Source organism: Typopeltis vanoorti, unplaced genomic scaffold (genome assembly GCF_054136105.1).
Source record: "Typopeltis vanoorti isolate ZY-2024b unplaced genomic scaffold, IOZ_Tvanoo_1.0 HiC_scaffold_24, whole genome shotgun sequence".
Classification (NCBI taxonomy): domain Eukaryota; kingdom Metazoa; phylum Arthropoda; class Arachnida; order Uropygi; family Thelyphonidae; genus Typopeltis; species Typopeltis vanoorti.
The window spans coordinates 390,948-416,775 of NW_028328064.1; the positions used below are offsets into that span (position 1 = coordinate 390,948).

At 35.2% G+C, this 25,828-nt stretch overlaps 1 protein-coding gene and 1 pseudogene across 1 annotated transcript in view; one reads left to right on the plus strand and one right to left on the minus strand.

The window, feature by feature from the left end:
- Nucleotides 1-12,185: 12,185 nt before the first annotated feature.
- The window catches only part of LOC150092162 (carbonic anhydrase-related protein 10-like), a 146,601-nt gene continuing 132,958 nt past the window's right edge, over nucleotides 12,186-25,828 (plus strand). Inside the window, exon 1 of the mRNA XM_090415244.1 lies at nucleotides 12,186-12,227. Coding sequence (XP_090271370.1) covers nucleotides 12,215-12,227 — 13 coding nt within the window. The 5' untranslated portion in view covers nucleotides 12,186-12,214. The remainder of the gene's footprint in view (nucleotides 12,228-25,828) is intronic.
- On the minus strand, nucleotides 18,865-18,991 carry LOC150092163 (U4 spliceosomal RNA; annotated as a pseudogene).

Sequence of the window (25,828 nt, forward strand, 5' to 3'; positions counted from 1 at the left end):
CAAAAATAGAACCGAAGTGCACAAAAATAAATTGAAAAACATTCACAAGACCAACTTGATTTTTTTTTTTATTCAATCGTACGCAAAATTCAGGGAAGGACAAATGCTTTAGTAGGATTCCGAACCATTGACGTTACTCAAACAAACCATTTAAAGGTATATTGACTCAAACAGTTGTATTCCGTTATCACTATTGAAGATGAAAAAAAAAAAGATCAAAATCTCCGATGTCTTGATACATTCCAATGAAACAAACGTGTTATTTTCACCAGACTCACATTGCCCGAAAGAACAAATATTCAAATATTATTACAAACATCCCTTGACAGCAGAAACAGGCGCTATTTACACGCACGACGTTTCATTTGGAAAAATCTTTGCTCTTGATAAACCTGGAAACAAATGCCGTACATTCCTTATCTGCAGTGGAGTCGTCACCGAAATTTATGAGCGAACAAATCACTCACTTCGGTTATCTTTTCCTAGATAATAACACAGACAAGGAAAAGGTTTCCGTGGGCAACGCACAAGCACCGTGATTATATTATTTTTCACAATGTTTTATCTCGAGACCGCACCGAATATGCCGATAAAGTCGACGGAAACCCAACACTTCACAAAATCTCCGAGCCACTGCCAAGATTGATGCGTCCAATTTTGTGCGCACCGTTAAAACTTTTGCCTGCTGATTTTTAACACTTCCGCCCTTGGAGAATTCAATAAAACAGAGGGTTGTTGAAGGGGAAGGGGTGGAAGAGAAATGGGGGATGGAATCGTCTAGGGGTCGGGGGGGGAGAAGGATAAGTTACAGAAGGCCTGTGCTCAATCAGTTACCCGTCTGTGGTGAATATTTCATCTCGCAAATGGGCAACAGCTGACTACTCAATGACGTCATCGCTGGTTAGGCTTAATTAATTATGCTTTGGTGGATGAGATGGCGTTTTAGGATGCAGAAATGCGAGCAGTCGGATGAAGGCAAGTTGAGAATAATGAAGATAGAACAGACCTCACAAAAATGGGGACAGAGAGAGAGAGAGAACGAACAGGATAAAGCGAACTAATGTAAAATAAAAGGAAAGAACGAGAAATGAAATTTAAAAAGAAAGAAAAAACGAAAGACTATTGAATAAATAGAAAAATAGAAAAGAAGAAAAATCTACCATAAATTAATAATGAAAAAAAAGGGGGGAAGTGATGAAAGGAACATGATCAGGAAAAAGAGAAATGATAGAAGAGCTAAAATAACGCATATCTTTGTTTATCGTATGGGTTCCTCCGCCGTCCCTTAGGACTGGTTAAGCCCTCCTAATGAGGGATTAAGTATGCATTTTATGACTGTAATTCGTGTGTGTGTGTTCACGGGCCGGTTTACCTTTTCTAAGGAACGAACCACCCGAGTTTTTTTCCTGGTGAAAAAAAACCCCCTACCTCCGTACGAGAGCTGTTAACTCATCTTTAGTTGAAAGATGACTAGATAAAGGTTCCTCACGTCATGGACGGGAATCGAACTCGGGTCTTTCTAACCAAAGGGCTTTGTCTATACTGACTAAGCTATGGAGGCTCTAATAACGGATCTATGGAAGACGTAAGGAAATATGAAAAAAGAAGGAAGTAAAATAAGATGTGAGGAGCAAAAAAATAATTAAAAGAATATTTACTAAAATAAAGAGCCCAAAGGCTTCATTTCGGCGATGCAAAATTAAAATCAAGTGGATATTAAATCCAGCATTATTTGAAACCCGAATACAAAACCTATAAAAGTTTCGTATGGAATTTGACCAGAGAGCTTAAGGGAATACACTCACTGGCATTTACGAGTTGCCCTAGCCGGACTTTATAGGAGATATAATCGTGCCCAAGCGTCCATATATTCGCCTCCTATTGGTCCATTTTGATAAGGTTTCACTGACCTGACAGCTGTTTCGAACTGTTGGTTCTCCTCAGAGTCCAGGCAGAAACCTGAAGAGAGCAAAAACTTTCTTTCAATACTAAGGAACTTGAAAGCATTATTTGAAACCCGAATACAAAACCTATAAAAGTTTCGTATGGAATTTGACCAGAGAGCTTAAGGGAATACACTCACTGGCATTTACGAGTTGCCCTAGCCGGACTTTATAGGAGACATAATCGTGCCCAAGCGTCCATATATTCGCCTCCTATTGGTCCATTTTGATAAGGTTTCACTGACCTGACAGCTGTTTCGAACTGTTGGTTCTCCTCAGAGTCCAGGCAGAAACCTGAAGAGAGCAAAAACTTTCTTTCAATACTAAGGAACTTGAAAGGTCGGAGAGGTGCATTTTTCGTAAGCGAACTCTGGGTCGGTGCGTAAAATAAAGAGCCAAATGGCATCAGTTCGGCGACGCAAAAATTATAAAGATGAAGGGGATATTATTACATCTGACCTTTCAAGTTCCTTAGTATTGAGAGGGTTTATGCTCTCTTCAGGTTTCTGCCTGGTCTCTGAGGAGAACCAACAGTTCGAAACAGCTGTCAGGTCAGTGAAACCTTATCAAAATGGACCAATAGGAGGTGAATATACAAATACTTGGGCTACATATCGTGCCACCTATAAGGTCCGGCTAGGGCAACTCGTAAATTCCGGCGAGTGTATTCCCATAAGCTCTCTGTTCAAATTTCATACGAAACTTTCATAGTTTCTACACTCTGCTTTGACATAATGCTGGATTTAATATCCATTTGATTTTTATAATTAAAAGAATGATTTAGTATAACGTTGAGAGAATAAAGCGGTTATTAAACTACATGATGGACATATGATGATGTTCAGAGCATTTAAATTATCATGAAGTACTATAGACTGCTCCTTCACATATGTGACAATGCAAATAACATTTGTACTCATGAAAAAAAAAGAAATATGATGCAACACAGCGCTAGATTTTTTATTAAAAGCCCATTTTGCATCAATCTCCCTAAAGAGGTCTCAATTCCCAAACTCGATGTGCATGCGTCGCAAATGATATTTAATTAATTGGTGAAACGACGTGGAACTACTTGATCGTGAAGTAATGCACTTTGTGTGTGTGTGTGTGTGTGTGTGTGTGTGTGTGTGTGTGTGTGTGTGTGTGTGTGTGTGTGTGTGTGTGTGTGTGTGTTTCGGTTGGGGGGGGGGGGGCGTAGATAGGTGAGTGGTTTCGTGATCGAATGAGTCCTAATCGCAAAACACGTCACTAAACTTACGAACTCTCGACTTCATATAGAAAAGCTCCACACTTTGCATTATGATGTTGTTACGTGAATGTGCTGGAGTGAATCTGAAGGCGCTCCAGCACCGAAAAAAAAAATTGGCGGAACAATCAATTTAAGAATTCTCTTTTATAGGTGAAATGGAATTAATCATATTTCACAGGCTTTTAAGAATCAATGGATTATGCGAAACATCGAAGTCTTTTACTCTTCGCTTAACAAATTAGACGTCTGCGCACGTGCAGAATTGCATTTCGCTCGAGTTTTCCCAATGGGAAAACATTTCTGGCATTACACAATATTTTTTAGCAAAATCCTTTAACAAACATGCTTTCTTACTTGTTTAAGATTTATATGATTTATTGACATCCCCCCCCCTCCCTCTAGAGATGAGGGGGAGAGAGTGTGTCTAGACGAAACCAAGGATAGACTCTTAAAACTATAATCGAAAGCTATTTTTTTGTGCAATTATTTTTGTTTTCTGCTTCTTCCGAGAATTCTGAAATGTTCTATTTTTATCACTCTTTTTTTTGGCGTTCTTTCTTTTAAAAGGAAGGCATTGCATCTTCGAATTAATATGTTATTGCATTTAATGATGCTCATTGAAAGACTAGAAGAGGAAGAAGAACGAGACATAATGTCTGCGAGTAATTTAAGCTCGTGTACTCTACCTATTGTTGAACACTGAAACTAGTGGTTGCTTAGGATACGTTAAACTGTATTCGATTTTGTCTTTTAGTCGAATAGTTACTGAATTTGATGTGAGAGGTCGCTAGTAGTGCAAAATTTTATTTCTAATTGTTGACAAGAAAAAATAAACGACTCTTTTGTATTCTGTAGGCTGATTTTATCCAAAAAAGAAATATCATGATTTGATGTCCCGAGAATAAAATCGGCGAAAAATTGAATTTTTTGACTCCTGCTGTTTCTCTAAATAGCGAAACTCAGTTCTTCTATGGACTGAATATTTTCAATGGAATTCACATTACGAGTTTATTTAATTTTGAATGACTGAATTATAATTTAGACGGTTATGGAATTGTCTATTTTGATTCGATATTTAAAAAAAGTATATCGAAGTCAATTTTTGTATCTAAATCCATATCTGAATGGTATAAAAATACCATTTAGATTTCAGAAACGATTTAATCAAAACCTATTTATAGCATAGAACGATACTTTATCGAAGAGCCAAGTGCTGCCACCTGGTAGCATTTGAAATTTTAAACCTTCCATACATGATGGGGGTGGAGGGAATTCTCCACTAGGATTTCTTACGCTATAAATCTCGTACATAGATGGTTATTTCTGCTGACTGAAGGTATTTGCAGTGCTGAAAAACGAAGAGAAAAACAAATTAATAAGGTAAAAAAAAATCTTTCAAAGAAGTTGAAACTGGGTAGGATTATAAAATGCTGACCACATCGATACTCCAGTTACCGAAGTGTGGAGCTTTCTATGTCACTGAAGTAACCTCTAATAAAATATTAATCTGGGCGAATTACACGTCCCCTCTTTTAGCGAGTGGTGAAGATTTGGCAATCTATGAACCCTGTTGGCCGACTTTATTCACTGAAAACTGCAACATCCGGAATTCTGCTGACGATGCTCATTTTAAACATAAAATATCCCCTTTCATATTATTTATTTAAAATAATGGAGGGATCTTTTACGTTACCCTTAAACGGAGTTCGTGGCCATATGAATAAATAACCAGAAAAAGATCCGAAGTATGTTTAGTAGCAGCTAAAATGTCGTATACTGAGGTTCGACGATTGTCCCCAAAGGAATAGCTGATTAAATATTACTCAGAAGATATTAGAATACCTAAGAACATGAAGAAAATTGGATTGGGTTATTACTCATCTACGAAAAAAATGTTTCTTTATTCATCCATTATTTCATCTTTCTGTCCATCAACGCATCTATTTGCACTGTTTATATGTCTCTCATCGACGCCATCGTTTGGTATCTTTATCCTTCCCCGATAACTTTTTTAAGACTCCTTGGTTGATATTACACATCCATAATCAACAGCTTTCCAAAATTTAACTGTGTACGCACGTATGTGAGCCTTAAATTGTGAATATTAATATACCTATTAAACCTGCAATTTTTTGCATGCTTCTCGAAAGGTGAAAATGTTATTTTTGTTTCTTTTGGGAGTATAAAATTGGAGTATAACTGGAAAAGTATGTTTTATAGTTCGTTTCAATTTAATTCAAAGTGTATGTTGATTTCAAAATCGGCAACTTCATTGTTTCGTTCGCGCGTGAAGATTTCAAATATTGCCTTACATTGTTGTCCCTCATGCGTGTAGATTTCAAAATCGCTCTTATTGTTCCGCTTATGCATATTCAATACCTTGATCACGTTGTCTCATTTCGATTTTTTTTTCCAATTTATCTCGATTTCAATTTTATGTTTTAATTTGTTACTCTAAATATTGAAATAGTGTTTGATGTGCGCATGCTTACTAATAATGATGTATTTTCATAGGCACAGACGGGAGCTGGGAAGAATGGTGGACGTACGAAGGCATATCTGGTAAGTAACTTATTTCAATCAATTTATTAACAGTTTATTACGAATTAACACTTTATTATTAATTACTTCAATTGTAATCTAAAGCCCATTGTTATTACTTTCAACAATTAAATCAGTTTAACTAAACAATCGGACTGGTGCTAATTATTTCAATTGTTACATGAATCCTATAGTTGTTACTTTTAACAATTAAATCAGTAACAATGCTGTAATACAACATGACTTTTTTTTTAACACAATAATTAAAACTCTTATTATTGTTGGCCAGTATAATCATAACGTAGAATAAATGCAGTACGGAAGAACATCGCACTGGCTTCTGTTTTTGCCAGTTCTCTAACACAGTTCTAAGTTCTAATTAAGAGGAATACCGTTAACCTAAGAAGCGGAGATTTTCTTTGTTATCCTCTGCACTTGGGATGTTTCTCTTTTTTTTTGCAACAACTCCGTGTGAACGTATCTTTAAGGATTTCGACTTTTTTTTCGTCTCCTTCAATCAATACTTGAGACTCGAGTCGTGAAAAAGAACGTATTTTCAGAATATTCGCTTTCACATAGCAAAGAGATTTCAAATGTGGACATGAATATCGTTTTTTTATAAAACAAAATATAAGAATTCAAGAGACATTCTTTGTTGAAGGAGTACGTAGATATTCACGCTCCTTTCTGCAGTTGTAAATAAGAGAAAATCTCTTTGTCGGTAGATTATTTCGCCTTGTGTATATGTAGATATCCAAAACGAATGACATCATTTTTTTTTCACTAAAATTGGAGTATAACTGGAAAAAGTATGTTTTATAGTTTGTTTCAATTTATTCAAAAATGTATGTCGATTTCAAAATCGTTTTACACGTTTTTTTCCCCTCATATGTTGATTTCAAAATCGGCAACTTCATTGTTTCGTTCGGGCGTGAAGATTTCAAAAATTGCTTTACATTGTTATCACTCATGCGCGTAGATTTCAAAATCGCTCCTATTGTTCCGCTTATGCATATTGATTTCTTTTTTTTTTTAGAAAGGCATATTTTTATTCCATATCGTTAAGTTTTCACTCGTGTTAAGGTTACATAGTTTCTTTATATTGTTACGTAAATTTCATACGTAACAATGTTAGGCATTTCATACGCAAATTTCACATTGTTGTAAATTTCATAGTTATTTTACATCGTTATTACAGATTTCATACTTCACAATGCTACAGTTTTCGTAGTGTAGCTTCCTGTAAATTTCATTATTGCTCTAAATTGTTGCCGATATACTATTGTTTTCACATTCTTGCAAATTTCATAATTACTTTGGCGTGATTGTAGATTTCATAAATCCAATAACTTACCATTGTTATAAATGTCAGAGTTTATATTATGCATATTACTTAAATAATAAAAAATATACGTTTATATTATTTTAAATTTTACAGTTACTTTAGATTCTTGCAAATTTCACAGCTGTTGTGAATTGTGGTTGACAGCCATTGTTTTTACATTCTTGCAAATTTTATATGCTTCCTATTGGTGTAGATTTCATAATTGCGCTACATTATTTCAGTTTCATAATTACTTTACATTGTTATAGATTTCACAGCTGGCTATCGTTGCAATTTAATAAATGCTTTTATATTCTTCAGAGGTTCATTGTTTGGCGTGGTTGCAGATTTCATAATTCATTTATTTTCTATTGTAGATTTCAATAGCTTTACATTTTTGTAACTTTTATGGTTGTTCTAGTTAAAATCACCTCATTCTTTTTTATATTAATTAATTGAGTAATTTTTTATATTAATCTTCGCTGATTTTTTCAAGATGATTGAAATATACAGAGACAGCTATTACAAATATTCAATGTCATAATCATTAGGACTCATCTCTGTAACGTAAACTTTCTTATTTAAGAAAATACCACGAATCATTTTTTTAAAGTACTGAAGTAAACTAATGGCATGAAAATCAAAAATAATTATCTGATAACGAGATACAAAGAAAGAAAAACTCGCATGAATTTACTAAAGAAATAGCAAACGTATTTTCTCAAGCACTGCAATCTCAAACGATAGCGAACGATCACACAAGTCTCGTGCAACTGTCATCGTTCTTACGAAAACTACTTGAATAACGCAATAAACACATTAAGATCATCGTACGGTTTCCTTTTAATTAACCCAGTTTCAACTTTCTTACGCCTTTCCGCACACGAAAACTAAACGAAGGTCGACAATATTTCACTTTTCTCACGTTGACCTCGATCAAATAATTTAAGAAGTGGCAATGCAAGAATGGCTTTCTCCTCGTGAGCCTTTTAAAATTCCTGCGAGTCTTTCAATTTTTCAATGGATCGCAATATGCACACACACACACACACACACACACACACATATGACTTCGTGTTTCGTCTATTAAGAGCTTAAGAGCGGCCGTTTGTTTCTTCTGTGACGAATCTATCCTCAGAGTGAAATCTTACATTCCTTTGGCTATGATTGTTAATTTAAATGCAGTCACACATCACACGGTCTAATATAGAAACCTTAATCAAGACCAAACGGAAAGGAAGCTTTTAACCAAAAGACCAATTTACATAACTCTATCTCTCTCGGTGGCATACGAAAAGTGATCAACGCAATAAAGAAGAAAAAGAAAGAAAAAATCTTCTTAAGCTAATAATTTACACTCAGCGCCGTGCATCTCGGGGTCTTTATCGAATTAAGCATTTAGCTGCTGCGCGTGGATTGTAGTATCACCGATGCTTTGGCGTTGTTGCAGATAGTTGGCTGTCGCTTTACCCCCAACCTCCCAAGTAGAGCTGCAAAGTTTGAGTGAATACCTCAAATGCCCGAAGGCATCTTCGAGTATTTAATTAGATTTGATACAAATCACGTTCGTATACTTTTATTGCAGCTGAAGCGGAAATTCTATTTGGACCCTTTAGAAATTCTTCCATCGTGCTATTACAGGATCGTTATTAAATGAACGAATGTGGCTACTCAATACAGCAGAGTGAGAAAGAGCGAAAATAGACGGTGGATAATTGCCGGTTGAATGTTCAGAGGCATGCAAACGATTTTCTTTTTTTTTTCTTTTTTTTTTTTTTTGGGGGGGGGAGTATTGCACTTGATATCTTGATAATCGGACGGACCTATCAAAAAAGAGTCTTAAGATGATCAAAGGTATTTAGAAACCCAATCTTCTTTTGCCAAATGAAGTACTGAATAATGTGGATATCGTTTAGGAATCAAATAAGTTCAAGTGTTGTACAGCGTGTTCGTTACAAATAAATGACATTAAATAATTAAGATTATTAAATAAATAGAATTGAAATTTCATGATCAGTCGAACCTGTTCAACTGATCCGAAATTAAGAAGGAATTGTTAAGCTTCGGATACGTGGACTCGTTTTTCACGACGTTATCATGGAAACCTAGTTCTATAGATGAAGTTAAACGTTAAAGAAGAAAACTTTCGATTAGTAGATTTCATTATTGATTAATATTTAATATTAAATTAATATCAAGTCATTTAACCAAATAAGCTGAATTAATATTGAGCTATTAAATTAATAGTGAATTAATTTCATTTATTGCTTATCATAGTATCCTGCACATTCACTGCAGATAGAAATCAAGACGATTACGATGATAATTATATTAATAATTAATATCGAGTATTTAATATTAAAAAATTACACTCCTTTTCAACTATTCACTGAGTATCCGTAGCTCAACTGGTTTCGACGGAACCAAAGGGTTCCGTCGAAAGCAGTTGAGCTGGGTTCGAATTCTGTCCATAATTCGATAAACCTTTTATCAGGGCTTTTCAATCAAATGGGAGTGAGCTGGGGTCACGGAAGTGGAAGTGAAATTTTATCCCGGAAACATAGGTTTTTATTCTTTCAAAACAGGCTTCGTGAACACACAGATATAAATACTTTCTGTTGTCTAAGGAAAGCAACAGAAAAATACCTTCTGTTTTTCTGTTGAGCTTTAACACGAAATCTACAATCTAATTGTAGATTTCGTGTATTAGTTTCTAATTGTAGATTTCACAGTTAGCTGTTGCTTGCAACAATGAGAGTTTCTAAATGAGAGTTTGGAGATTTCACGGAAAATTATAGATTTCACATATTAGTTGCTGTTTAAAGCTAAAAAAATAAACTGTTACTTACAATAATGAAAGCTTGCATGCGAACAAATAAATGCATTCAAGAATGTGGATCGTCTTCATTGTTTCCTTCACAGTACTTCTGAAAAGAGTTGATTATTGCGCGTGATAACAATAAATTTCATTTGCTACTAACAACTGATAATAATTTTATGGCTTCAATAGTCACATTGTTATCTAACCAATCTTCAGATTGAGCATTCGAAAAAAGGAGTTAACAATTATTATGTAGATATTAAATCCAGCATTATTTCAAAGCCGAATGTGGGAACTATGAAAGTTTCGTAGGAAATTTGACCAGAGAGCTTACGGGAATACGCTCACCGGCACTTACGATTACCCTTGCGCGGACTTTATAGAAAACATGATCGCTTGCCCAAACGTCCATATTTTTAGTAAAAGAAGTTAACAATTTTCACTCAGATCATACCTTTTTTTTTAGAATACGAATATCAGCAACAACATTTCAACTAATCTAAAACAATAAAAACTATTAGTTCATCTGACTCCATAAAAAGAGCAGCACTTTAGCTAATACGAAATTAAAACGGAAGATGACAGCATGACTAATCTGAAAAAAAAAATCAAAATATCAATGTCAGTTTAGCTAATCGGAGTCAGTCAAAACTTAGTAATAATAAGGATAATCTTGACACAGCTAAAATTCTTTAATTAATCAAACACAATCAGAACTATAGATAGTAGCTGAAATGAAACTAATCAAAAATAATCAAAATTGCAGTGCAATTAGTATATAATCAAAGTATCAGACGCTGTCGTTTTCGCTAATTTAAAACAATCAGAATAATAGCAGACGATAGCGCTTTAGCATTTGAAACGATCAAAATAGCAGACGATAGTGCGTTGGCTAAATTAGAACAATCAGAATGATAGCAGACGAAAACACTTGAACATTTGAAACAATCAAAAATATCAGACGCTAGAATATTGGCTTAATTGAAAAGAATCAAATAACACTTTACCATTTGAAACAATCAAAATAGCAGACGATAGCACTATGGTTAAAATTAAACCAATCAGAATAATAGTAGACGATAGCACTTTAGCATTTGAAACAATCAAAACAGAAATAATTTTTGTCGAAGAGAAAATAACCGACCTTAAAGAAGAATCCCAAGAATTCATTCTTCCGTTATCATTAGTCAAAGCGCGTGCCCCACTTTGCTATTCTCATTCCCCACATTGATGACATCGAGCATGGCGGGTCTCCGTACGATCCAGCTATGCAAAGAGAACGAGATTTCCTGAATACAAACGAATTTGTAATTGAACTGTCTTCCGGTGGTACCGTCATAGAACAAAGCCCATCACGCACCCAAATGATGTCACACTTCCTAAATGCATACATTTGATAATCTGCAATTTTTCTTTGTAGCTGAACAATGGAGACGTATGTCGGAAAAGCACGTTAATAAATCAGACAAAAATAGTGCTCTGAATTAGTGTAAATGCTTCCCGTTAGAAATTCGTTCACGACTTTCTCACCTTAGTTGGTTTTTTGCTTTTCCGACAGTCACTTCATTCGAAAGACAGCTACTTCAAAAGTCAAAGTGATGTCTATATTAACGTTTATCTAAATATAGTGATTCGATTTAAAAATAATGAAGGTGTCAAAAACGTGATTTGTTTCTGAAATATAAATACATATTTACATTTGCTTTGATTCGTTTCATGAAATCTACAATTAGAGCGTCTGCGTAGAACATTCTACAGAGACGTTTTAATTATAGATTTCGTGTATTAGTTTCTAATTGTAGATTTCACAGTTAGCTGTTGCTTTCAACAATAAGAGTTTCTAAATGAGAGTTTGGAGATTTCACGGAAATTAAAGCTAAAAAAAACTGTTACTTACAACAATGAAAGCCTGCATGCGAACAAATAAATACATTCAAAAATGTGGATCGTCTTTATTGTTGCCTTCACAGTACGTCTGAAAAGAGTTGATTATTGCGCGTGATAACAATAAATGGAGATTTCATTTGCTGCTAACAACTGATAATAATTTTATGGCTTCAATAGATTGTTGAGTTAAAATATTAAGAGATTGTAACTGTTCGTAGTTTTACTTGGAAAATTTTCTCATTATCTGCTAAAGTGAACTTTTTTCATTTCTTTTTTTATATTTATTACAGTACGTTAGTTTTATTACACCTATTCAAATGATTGCTGCCAAGTTAGTTGTACTTGTTTGCATGTGTGCTTTCATACCAGCAGAGCCATTTTATTTAGGAGAGAAACTCTTCGCCTAAATAAATAGATAAGGAAAAATTGAAGGTGAATCGAGGTAAAAAATGATTAATAGAGGTACAAAAACGATATCTAATATTACTTGAATATTTGCGTCCTTTAAATAAATTATAATAAACATTGTTTGTTTGGGTTTTAATAATTATATACCCTGGAAATATATTTGCATCATCATTCTACTTGTGAACTGCTGAACTATGCGAGGAAAGGAAAAGTGTTCTTTGTAATTTCACGTTATTTTTATGTAGGTATTATTTATAAACTGGGTTAATATATAACTGGAGTACAATTGACTTTTAATACGTGGATCTTCAAATGGAGATTTTTCGAACACTGCGAGGATCGCCATAATCTTTTTAGTTTCGCTGATTTATACGAAAAATCACACGAACGATTTTTATAATCAAAGTAGTTATTAAATGTTATAATTTACCGTATTCGTTGTCCAAATTAATATTAAGATGCCTTACCTGCTTTGATAAATACGCCTTCATTGCTATCTTTTTAGTTTATTCCGTATGAATCAGCCTGTTGATGTCCTTTTTTGTATTCCTTTCGGAGTAGAACTATAAAAAAAAATTTTAAAAATCGCATTTTCAACTTTTCGTACTATTTCCCATGCTTTTCTTCTCCTTTTTTTCCCCTTTCTGTTTGACTTGGCTATCTCTATTCGACAAGAGCTTCAAAAAGAATCTTCCCCTCTACATATCTTTCAGTTGCAGCTGTCATGCAACTTAAATGTCCCTGTGATCGCGCAGAGAGAGAGAGAGAGCTGTGGAATGAAAAGAGATCTCTCAATGCATATCTGGCTATTGCCATGCGTAGAAAAATATCTGTTAGAAGAAATAGTGACTACTTCGTCTTTCGTTCTTTCTATTTCGTCTTTCTCTCTGTCTCGTGCACATTTCTTTATAACTTCAGCATATTTGAGAGAAGCAAAAATCATTTTTTCAAGATAATCTTCGCATATTTGATTTATCGCAAATTATAGGGCTTCAGACAGTTTGCTTTTTGCTATTCCGTTAACAAACGAAAAGTTCTCACAAAAGCAATTCAAAGATGTACGAAGACTTCTAGACTAACTCTTGTATTAGAACACTCTCATTTGGGTTTTCTTTTCTTTCCTTCTTTTGGTTATTTGTTTCTGGAAACAATACATCTCATTGTAACAACCCTCACTTTGCTATTCCAAACGCAATGACACTTATCTTGGTTAATGGTTATTTCCAAACTTTAAATTCTCGGAGAAACATCTCAAAAAACCTCACTTATCCGAATTAAGTATCAAAAATTTAGCTGTACGGTTTAAGAATGCTGCACGAATAGCCAAACTTTTCGGCAGCGTATGTTTCAGAAGGAAAAAGGCAAGCAAGGAACACAAGCAAATAAAATTACGTAAGAGACCCTTGGAATTCCAAATTGTTCATTACAGGTAGAGGTTATAGGTAAGGCTTGTCTGTTCTACACTAACGACACCTATCGGACTAATATATTTCTATTGTTACGCATTGGTGTTATTATTTATTTATTATAAATAATGGATGCGATTGATTGGTTTCGCAGAGAATACTTTTAAATTAACTAAACTTTCTGTAGTTAAAACAAATGGATTTGCATTGTAGAAAGAGAACATACGATTACGCACTCTTGCAATCAAATCAATTTTTTTTTGGCTAGATGGGTGAAGCAAGAATGCTTTTCGTATTCCCCGTTATCTGTAGAAGGAAGTGTATGGATGGGGTGTTATGGATTATGGAGTTATAAGCTCTGATCATGGCAGGAGGGTAACATCAATAGCCAAGCCTCAGTTAAAACTTCATTGGCTACAACATTGCCATTTATTTATTACCCTCTGGAAAATTTTCTATCCACCTTTCTGCAATTTCTGCAATCACATTTGAACTTTGAACTTAATTGGTTGATGGACTGAGTCCCTGACTCTTTATCCCTTCATCTGGATTTTAGTTTGTGATTGTTGTGGGTAATTTACCCGCTCATTGTGAGCATTGAGGCTGTATCAGCTTTCTCTTGCGATGGAGGATTTCGTTTTTGTATGTTTGAAACGATCTGAGGGTTTGTAGTTCGCTGCTTGTCGAACTAGCTGATTTGGGTGATTGTGAAGAATTTCTCCGCAATGCCTGTCATGTAGGTCTTAATATCTGGAAGATTGGCTTCTTGATGTAACTGGATGTGTATGACGAACCATGGGGCATTAAATGCCATTCTTAGGCATTTATTCTGTATTATCTGAAGTCTGCTGATGTTGCTTTTAGTCGTGTGATCCCATGTTGGAGAGGCGTAAGTTAGTTGCCGTCTGATTACTGATTGGTAGAGGAGAATTTTGTTGTTTATGCTTAGGAAGCTGTTCCTATTCAAAAGTGGATATAGCTATGCTATGGTCTGACTTGCTTTAGTGGCGACACTATCTACATGTGACTTGAAGTTTACACGTCTATCAAGATGAATTCCCAGATATTTGGTAGAATTGCTCCAAGGGATGATTTTACCAAACATTTGTATGCTTATATTCGGTTCTGCTTTACGTCTGGTGAAAAGTACTGCAGAGCGTTTGTTTGAATTGATTGCGATACGCCACTTGGTGTACCGATCTTCCAGTTCCTTGAGTGTTCTCTGCAGCTTGATTATGGCCAGATGTGGACGGAGGGATTTGGCTGTAATGATTGTGTCATCGGCATATAGAGCGGTGATAGACGGGGACAGTTTGGGGAGATCTGCCATGTATATGGAGAAGAGTAGGGGAGATAGCAGAGAACCTTGTGGGACTCCGGCGGCGATTCTTCTATCTGTGGATCTGATACCGTTGAGTTTTATTTTAAATTTTCTGTTATTTAGATATGATTTGATAAGTAGAACTAGTGGTAATGGAATGCCAACTTCGTGTACTTTAAAAACTAGTCCCTGATGCCACACTCTATCAAATGCCTGAGTGATATCCAGGAAAACTGCGCCAAAGTGTTGGTGCTATTCATACCCTTGGGTTGTATATTCGACAACTCCGTAAATTTGTAGCGTTGTGGAGTGATATTTCCTAAAGCCGAATTGTTCATCTTGAATTATATGGTTGATATCTGTTGCCTCTTGAACCTCTGTGAGAATAGCACGTTCAGCTATCTTACCTATGCATGAAAGAAGGCTGATTGGTCTGTAATTTTCAGGAAACTGTGTATTTTTTCGAGGTTTGGGAATTAGGAAAACGTCGACAATTTTCCATCGCTCTGAGAAATAATTTAGCGAACGAAGGATGGCATTAATGATGGCTACCAGATGCATAACCCCTTTGCGGGGAAGTAACTTGAGTACCTTGTTTGTTATTCCATCTGGACCCGGAGCCTTTTTGTTATTTAGTTTTCTTATGATCTCGTATATTTCTGTTGGTGACAGGAATTTTTTGTTGGATTGGAGTGAGGCATTTTGAGTTATTTTACGCACTTGGGTGTGAATTTTACTTATGAAATTTATATCTGTATTGATATAATTGGAGTTGCATTGTTTTTCTAGGCTGTCAGCAAATGCTTCAGCTTTTTCCTCGTCGTTGTAGACAACATTAGATTCACCTTGGATTGGAGAAAATGTAAAACGCTTTGAACGGAGTGATTTCATCATTTTCCACATTCATTGATCCTCTGTGTTTATTTAGTGAATTTTGTTATTTCAGAGTTGGTTACGGTGGTCCTTTAGGGCATATCGAAAACCTGGTTTGTTGCTCTATTGACTGCTTGTTTATCCGCTGGGTCCATTGCACTCTGATATTGTCTTCTAAATATGTTTTTATCTTGGATAAGACGTTTTATATCCTCTGGGAGTTTATTTGATGGTGCACATTTGGTTATATTTGTTACCTGTGTTATAACTGTCAGTAGTTGTTTTTCAAGAGTTTTTACTGCTTTTTCTATATCTTCGGAAGATGTTATATGCAGTATTGGACCAAGGTTTCTCTGGAGGTAAGTTGTTTCCAATTTATAAATGTGATGTTTTCTGTTAAATCTTGTATGGTGCCTAGTTGTAATATGATGGGGTTATGATCAGAACTTAAGTCGTTGATTGCTTGTATCTGATAGATGTGCGCTATGTTTTTTAATATAGCTATATCTAGTCCATCAGAACGTCCGGTTGCTCCGTAATGTGGGTTCAGTGGGTCCTATTACTGTTATATTTCTTGAAGTGGTGTAAGAATTGAGTATTCTTCCGTTAATATTTGAGTTTCTGCTATTCCAGACTGAATGTTTGGCATTAAAATCTCCGGCTATAATCACTGCTCTGCTTGTATTTAGTATCTGCTTGTGTTTAGTATCTTGTCTTTAGTATTTAGTCAGATTCAACGAGTTTTTTTTTATTTGGGGGTTGTAGGCTGCATATATTGTAATGCTGTTTGTGTTTTCCATATGTATTTCTATTCCTGTAGTTTCCATGTGTTCTGTTTGGAGTTCGGCTATTGAATTATGTTTTATGTTTCTTTTCATAAAGAGGGCCTCCACCTCTGGCAAAGCATCTGTCTGTACGGTAAGTGCTGTAACCGCTAATTCTGATTTTGTCACTTGGACGAAGATGCGATTCATTTATGAGGATGATGTCTGCTTGGGTTTCTGCTGCAAACTCCTGCAGCTCCTGTAATTTGCTAGATAAACCATTTGCGTTCCATGAAACAATTTGTAGCGATTTCGGTTTTCTTTTAGACTTATCCATTAAGAATTCCCACAAGGAGTGATTGTGTGCCTTAAGATGATGTCCTTGGCTTCTTGAGTTGGTTTGGTTTGTGGGAGTTCAGCAAGCATTTCACCTAAGTGTCTTGTTATGTTCAGTAGAATAGATTTGTTGGTTTACTGTGACTGATTTGGTTTTGGGTCTTTTTGGAAGGTTGATCTCGTAACTTCAGCATACGATCTTCCATCCGTTGTGAAGACTATGGTTTGATGGGAGGACGTGTGTTTTATCAGCTCTCCGCATTCGGCTGACTTTAATTGGGCTAAATCCCTTAAATTGGAGGTCTGCAGTGAGGTCTTCGATTTGTATTGTTTCAGCTACTCCTCTTAATACCACTTTAGATTTTTCTCGCTGTTAAGTGCAAAAGTGTGGTATGGCAGGCTGTTGTCGTCTAGGAATTTGGTTATTTTTCTGTAGTCTGAGGACGTTTTTGGTTGTATACGTATCCCGTATTCTGTGTTTGTGGCTTTAATGAAGGTGATATCTGAAGATTTCAGTGCGGATGCAACGGACGTCCAGTGCTGCTTGGCCCTTAGGACGACTAGGGATACCCTTTCTTTAATTTCATTATCTGGTTCTATCTCCGCTGTTTTGGGTGTATCTGCAGTAGAGGGGATTTTCCTTTTCTTTTTGACTGTTTGGAATTCTGTGTTGGTTTCCAAAAACTGCTGGGTACTATCTAGGGATGCAGCATCCTCTATATTCGTGGAGTGTCCTAATTCTGATTCAGTCAACATACTTTCATTATTTAAATCTTCCATCCTATCTTCTGTGACTGCTGTGGGGGGGATGTATCTAACAGCTTTACTTTACCTGGCTAATTGTCGCTCAATAGTTTTCCCAATCTTAGAAATTCTCTATAAACTTCTTCGAATATGCTTTCATTGAAAGGTTTTCACATGTCTGATAGAAGGTAATAACCCTGTTAGAATAAAGTTTGAGAAATGGGTCTTAGAGCCCAATATAAATATCTGGTCGATCAAATCGATCTACCAGCATAGGTAGTAAAATTTTGCACTTTAAAGTTTTCTGAATAAAACTACTTACCAAAATACTTCATTTTTACATACTTCTGCTACTTGATTGCGAATCTAAACCAAAACTCAACAGACATTATTCTTCAAACTAAACGATATTACATTCGCCAGAATTCGTGACTTATTATTCAACCTGCAATCAAATGTTAGGACAGACTATAATTAGTTACAGATTATTTAAAATTAAAAAAAAAAATTAAATTATGGTAGATAGAGAATATTTAATAAAAATTAAATATTCTCTATTTACTATTTTTTTAAAAATAATCTGATAGAGAATGTATAATTTATATATTCTTAAATAGATAGAGAATATTTAATTTTTATTAAATATTCCCTATCTACCATAATTTAATTTTTTTTTTAAATTTAAATAATCTGTAACTAATTATAGTCTGTCCTAACATTTGATTGCAGGTTGAGAAATAAGTCACGAATTTTGGTGAATGTAATATCGTTAAGTTTGGCGAATAATGTCTGAGTTTTGGTTTAGATTCGCAATCAAGTAGCAGAAGTATGTATAGTCCTTATCAGAACTGACTAAAAGGGGCGAAGCAAGAATGCTTTTCATCTTCCTCTTTGTCTGTAGAGGACAGTGTAAAGATAAGGTGTTATTGAGCTATTAAAGCTCTGATCATGGCAAGAGTTTACCAGCAATAGCAGAGCCTCAGTTAGAACTTCATTGGCTACAGCATTGCCATCCATTACCCTCCAAGGGTATTAATCACTGCCTTATCTAAAGGTAAAGCCGTCTCTAAAAATTGGGACGATCCCTAGGCCACTCAATCGTGGGCGAAAGACCGTCCATCTCAGCATTGGCTCCACTCAGTGATGGCCTTCCACCCACACACACGACCAACGAGCAGAGCCGCTCAAATTCCGAAGAAAAGCATTCACCGACAAAGCCCCTTACCGGCCCGTGCCGGAGAACACTTTCCCCGGAGACTCAAATTGCTCCCTTAAGGCAAAAACCTTAAGAGAGCGTACTCATATTAGCAACATTAGCAATAGCCGAGCCTCAGTTAGAACTTCATTGGCTACAGCATTGTCATCCATTACCATCCAAGGGTATTAATCACCGACTGTTTAAGTAAAGGTGAACTCAAAAAAATTCGGACGATCTCTAGGCCACTCCATAGTGGGCGAAAGACCGTCCCTATCTCAGCGTTGGTTCCACTCAGTGACGGGCACCCCCACCACCGAGCAGAACCGCTCTTATTCCGAAGAAAAGCATTCACCGACAACGCCCCTCAGCGGGCCGTGCCGGAGAACACTTTCTCCGGAGACTCAAATTGCTCCCTTAAGGCAAAAACCTTAAGAGAGCGAACTCAAACTCTCGAATCTCATCGCCCAAGGGGGTAACAGCATTGCCATCCATTACCCTGTAAGGGTATTAATCACCGCATCTCACGGTCGATTCCTCTATCCCCTCTACCATAAGAATGCATAAATGGGACACACTATAATTAGTTATAGATTACTTAAAAAAATTTTGGTAGATAGAAAATATTTAATTTTTATTTCCAGATATTATTCAAAAATTAAATATGACAAAATTTTAAAATAGAATATTAAAGATTCATAATTTTTGTAGTAAAATAAGATGATTCTCGAAAGGTTTTGAAAAATATTAGTGAGTGTTTGAAAATATAATCTTCAGCATTGGGATAACCTTGGTTTGCACTAATCGAACTGGCTCTATATTTTGGTACTAGATATTAGCGATTTTAATATTATCTAAGAAAAGAAAAGAAAAGAAAACTTAAAAAATCAGATTCCTAATTGTTTCGAGCAAGAGATTATTTCGTTTTGATATTTTCATGTCAAGATCATGTGAGCATTTTATATTATTATTAACCTAAAATAACGAGAAATATTGAAAACTTCTCAATAAGATTATGTTAAGAATTTCCAATGAATATAAATAAACACTCGGATTCACAATCTACACAGTTTAAAAATGCTATTAATGACTAATAGAATCCAGTTACCCTTGAATATACAATTGCTCAATAATGGCCGAATAATAGCTTAAAATGAAAGCAACAGCAACAATGCTTCACTAGACCGAACAGCCATTGTTGCAATTAACATTGTTAGACGAATACTTGAAGATGAATTTAATCTGAACTTCCATATAGTGATTATTACAAATTATTTACAATTTTTTCAGTAAGCAGTCTCTATCAAAAAACGGAATATAAGCTATTTAAATAAATAGTTAACTTTATCTTTAAAAAAATTACAAACTAACAACTTCTATCGATTCGTATCTGCTGATGTTTCTAAACTACTATAGACATTAAAATAGCTAACGGAAGTTTTGAAAAAAAAAAGCTGTTAGAAAGTTTATTCAATATTCTGCGAAGTTTAGAAATAAAAAAAAAACATTTGCTTCTAAGGCTCTTTGGATTTAGCGGAATAAAAGGAACAGCATCACCAACACCTGTTTCTCCTTTGCAATTAATATCTTATTGGCTACATTTTGTTGGCAGCTACATGTCTACGAAGCTTACTGTGGAAAAGTGTTTGTGACATAAACACATCCATCTTTCCATGATTCGTTTTGTTGGCTTGGCTGTTCATGCCAGGCTGTCGTTGTGGTACTTGAGGAAAAATAAGCCGACTTGCTGATAGAATAACTCGTCAATAGATAAAATGGCCCTTTGGGCGAACTGATCAGCCGCTATTGACATCAATAGGTATGGTCCTATCCATCAGATCTTTAAGACTCTTCCAGAGTCATTTTGTTCTTAATAATCGACAAACTTGTCACGCAACAAGACGCCCCCCCCCTCCTCAACAGACGACCGAGCGTATCAAGTGAACGCATCCTATTCCTATTTCTGACATTTATTTTTCTAGAAGTTCTATTTGTTCCATTGTATTAAGTCGTTCTTTGGTGCTTTTTATTGCATTTAATGCTTTTAACCTCCCCCTTCCCCCCCTATGATCACCAGTTGTCAGAATCATCAGCTAATAAAAATGACTGACTGATGCTATTCCACCAGTGGTCCGGGAAGAGAAAAAAAAAACTGTTGGTGTTCATAAATGTCGCCAGGTGGCATCACTGGGTAAAAATAAAATAATAAAAATTTTAATTTAATCAGTCCTATCTAGACTCGACCGTTAGTAGTATTATGCACACGTTTTTTTCTCGGTAGATGGCGCCCTTACAACAATTAAAACCGGTGAAAATAAAAATTAATTCGAAATTTATATCGTTAATTACTAAGAATCACTTGCTGCAACTGAATATCGTATTTTAGCCACTTGAGATATTTGAGAATTTGTACTTAATCTAATTCCGCATAATTGACCACAGCTTCTGTAATGATCTCTTCCTGGCTGTTAAATGTTTATTAAGATACACTGCACATGATGGATAGATTGTTTAATTAAAGGTACTGCATGCGATTTTATTTATTTACCATTTGCGATAAATTACCTCAGCTAACTTTCTGATCACGACTTTATTAGAATCCGTAAGGGTTAAATCGTCCATATTTGGCTATGCGAATGCCCCGTCTAATGGATGTTTCGTAATACTGATGAAGATGTGGAGTGTCTTTAATGTTTTGCAGGTAATTGGATGGCCCATTCGAAAAACCTATAAGGGCGACTCGTGTAGCATTATAAAAGATCAGTAAAAGCAAATGACCATGAAAAAATGGCAACACGAATCTCGGTAATTAAATTTATTAAGGAATTAAGACTTCTGTAAATTTCTTCCATAATCTCTGCTGATGTTGCAAAAGAAAACTTGAAATGGACATCGTTTACCTCAAATCAAAAACGAAATGAGTCATGTTCATTTCATAACGTTGAAATTTACTTCCGGTATTTAAAAAAAAATTCTGTAAGCAACAATAATTCCAATATCTGGTTTTTTGAACTTCCAGTTTTTTGTCAATTGCTTGGAAGAATAAATCTGATAAATCATACTTCCGGTATTTACAATCAGACGTGCGCTAATAAACTAACTTTATAGTTGATTTTTGAACTTCCGGTTTAGTCAAATTCTTATATGGAGAAATTGGATTACTTCCGGTATTAAGTTTTTTGGAACTGATTTTTTTTTTTTTTAATTTATTTTTTCTTGGGCTTTCGAAGTTATACGGCTTCTTAAGTTTGTCAAAGAAAAAGATTAAATAAAAGGCAGAATGAACATTTGAAAGGAAAAGTCGTAAAGACTGCCTCAGCTAGGTGTGTGCTGCTTTTAAAGAAATTGCTACACATCAAGAATGGTACTCTTTTTTTTTTTTTTTCTTTTCTAGATTAAGACAGTTTTCGTTGTCAATAATATTGATGATTTTTACTTTGAGTCCTTCGCTTCCGATATACGGCAAGGCGGAAACGGGAGGGAATGTTGGAAGGCATATAAGGCAGAAATCAATAAATAAATAATGATTTAAAACACATTCTTGGGTGCTACGAATTATGTTTCGTTTCTTCAATAATTTCCGACGTCTATTCAGTCACCTAGCTGATACCTGTGGAGAACTACGAAATACTTTTCTAATTCATCTGTTGGTTCACTATTAATGTAAAAGGTGGCGCTTTCGTTCTAATGATAAAAAAATATTTTCATTTAAAATAATACCAAAATAATCATATTCGTTAATTGGTTGAACTTCCAGTATTTTCAACCTTTTTCATCAATAAATGGGAAAGCCACATTCATTATTTGAGGTTTAATTTAATTAATTTTTGTATTTAATTATATTAATCATTGACATCACTTATTTAAAGTCGCTAAATTACAATATTCTGACCACTTATGGTTAATCTGTATCATCAGTTCCTGTTATTCAAGGAAATTGATGACGTCATTTCCGTTCACTTTTGTCACTTTATTCATTGGACACGAATGATAATCATTAGCTACTCTTTTTTCTGCTGTTTCTGCGTTGTCCCAAAGTTATGGAAAACTGTAAAAGAGATTCTGTTCAATTCCGAACATGACAACTGGAATAGAAATACGGAGAACCACATTTCTATCCTTGACTGTACGTCCAGTTCTTTCTATAGAACTGAATAGATTTCTGCCACAATTCCAGTTATCTTTTTTGTGTCTATAATCAGCTTTCTGGACAGTCAGTCGTGAAAGATTGAGGAAATGACTTTTTTTTTTTTTTTATGAATCGCACTGAAAGTGCAGTTCATTTCAAACAATAGAAGAAACGTTTGTTTCATTAATACAACGAGGGCTCGTGTCTGTCACTCATCGGTATAATCGGGCAGCCTTTTTTAAAGCAGTTCCGCTGACTGCAGACAGTTCTCGCTCTCTCTCTCTCTCTCTTTTCATATGCTCATTTCAAGCATTTTGAAGTATAAATGTCAGGGGATCGGAGTGTAATCCTTCGCTACCGTAATGAAATTTCATCATAGACTTCGGAACAGAAGAACAGAAAGAGAGAGAGAGAGAGAGAGAGAAGGAGAAGAAACAAAAATAGAGAATTAAAGAGATTGAAATAGAGAAATAACTAGAGGAAAAATATTCAATCAAAATAAGAGACGGAATAAAGAGAAAGAGAGAGAGGAAGGAAAAGCAGAATGATAGAGATAGAAAGAGCTAAAAATAGAAAGAAATAAAACCTTCGAAAAACAAGATGAAAGAAAAACGGAGAAAGATCTCAGAGAGAGAGAGAGAGAGAGAAGGAATAAAGATAGATAGATAGATAGATAGAGAGAGAAATGGGAGAAAAAACTGGAAAGAAGGATAGAAAGAGAGAGAGAGAAATGGGAGAAAAAAACTGGAAAGAAGGATAGAAAGAGAGAGAGAGAAGGAATAAAGATAAAGAGAGAGAGTAAGAGAGAAAGAAGGAATAATGATAGAGAGAGAGAAGGAATAAAGATAGATAGAGAGAGAGAAGGAATAAATATAAAGAGAGAGAGAGAAGGAATAAATATAAAGAGAGAGAGTAAGAGAGAGAGAGAGAGAGAGAAGGAATAAAGATAAAGAGAGAGAGAGTAAGAGAGAGAGAAGGAATAATGATAGAGAGTGACAGAGAGAAAGAGAAGGAATAAAGATAGATAGAGAGAAAGAAGGAATAAAGATAGAGACAGAGAGAGAAGGTATAAAGGCAGATAGATAGAGAGAGAGAGAGAGAGACGGAATAAAGATAGATAGAGAGAGAGAGAGAGAGAAGTAATAATGATAGATAGACAGGGAGAAATGGGAGAGAAAACCGGAAGGAAGAATAGAGAGAGAGAGAGAGAGAGAGAGACGGAGAGAGCTAGAAAGATTAGAGAGAGAGAGAGAGAGATTTATAGCTAGAAAGATGCAGAAAGAGAGATAGAGAGAGAAAAGAAACAAAGTAAGAAAGATGAAATAGAAGAACATAAAGAAAGTAAATTATGGAATAGAAGAACGGAAAGTAAGACAGAGAAAAGCACGAGAAAATTATAATAGTGCAGGAAAACTAAACAAAGAAAACAGAGCAAGAGATGAGATAAGAGAAATATTGAGAGAAAGAGAAAGCGATGCACTGAGATAGAGGAAAAAGAACGAAGGAAAAAAATTACAAGAAGTGATGAAGAAAGAATAAATACTATGAAAAAGAGCTGGAGGAATATAAGGGATTAAATGAATGAAAGAATGAACGATGAACATAATTATTCTACCGCGATACAAGAATGTGAAGAAACTAGAAAGAGAGAAAAATGAATATGGAAAGAAAGAAGGTCTAATAAACACGTACAGACCCTGATCGATGGGTTCTACTTCACCTCTGATAGACGAGCACGAGGATGCGGATTTTGAATGTTGGGTTGCTAAGATGAACAATTAAAAGCCAATCGAACCAGTTAAAGGTAGATTTTGTTTGACGTCCCCGAGTTGGCGCGGTGCCAGCAGGGGCTAATGGCGAATACAAGGGTAGTGCAGAGTGCGCGGCACAGCTGTTACCGTGGGACGTGATAAAGTGGTATTTTCTTGTTCGGCTCTTTCATTTTCTCTTCTATCTCGTTCTTTTTCGATCCTATCAAGGAAGGGGCAGCTAACGAAAGTTAATTATATTTCATTGCTTTCTAATTATCCCAGACAAATTCATTAGTGACACAGAACTTGTAGCACACACAGTACAAGGTAATTTCACTAAGAAAAGCACACGTACGCACAGAAAGAAGCGAAGGAGACAGTGGCAGAAACGGCAAGGAAAGAAAGATAATAGCTATGAAATCTAAAAAAAGAAAAAAAAACACTCGACTCGAAAGAAACAATATGATAAATGAATGAAAAATTGCTGAAGTGTGTTCTCAGGCTGGTTTGTCTGCTTTGCGCCAGAAGAAACTCCAGGAAAAACATCCCTCCGTTGTCTGGAAATAATGACCTGGAGGACTCAACAGATTGGATTTGAATTTTCTTTTTTTGGATGTGACAAAAAAAAAAAAGTCAGTCTCAAACAACTGAAGAACAGAATGAAAAAGAAAGAAAGAATAAATGAATAGTATAAAAGAGAAAAGCTATACTACAATAAGAAACACATACGCATGCTGAAAAGTAAAGCTACCTGCTATTTTGGGCAAAATGGATTAAAAAACACACCAGGAATAGAACTCTTTAAATGCGTGGAGAGATTGCATCCAATGCTTATATTACATGTAGCTTATAAGTACTGATTAACATTTCTATTTATATTTTTGTATCAATTTTCATATTTACATTTAGATTTTTATATATACATATAATAACACTATACAGTATAATTCACATAACAGTATTTATGTTAGATCACAGGGACTAGAAATTGATTTTATTAGCAAATTTAGTTAATTCTATGTAATAGTTTTCGATAAGTCTGTCTTGATACTGGCCACTTGTCTCCGGAAGTGATGACATGTTGTATTAGGGGCATCCGGATGGAGTCCAATAGCTGACAGTCGTAAAGTATGTAG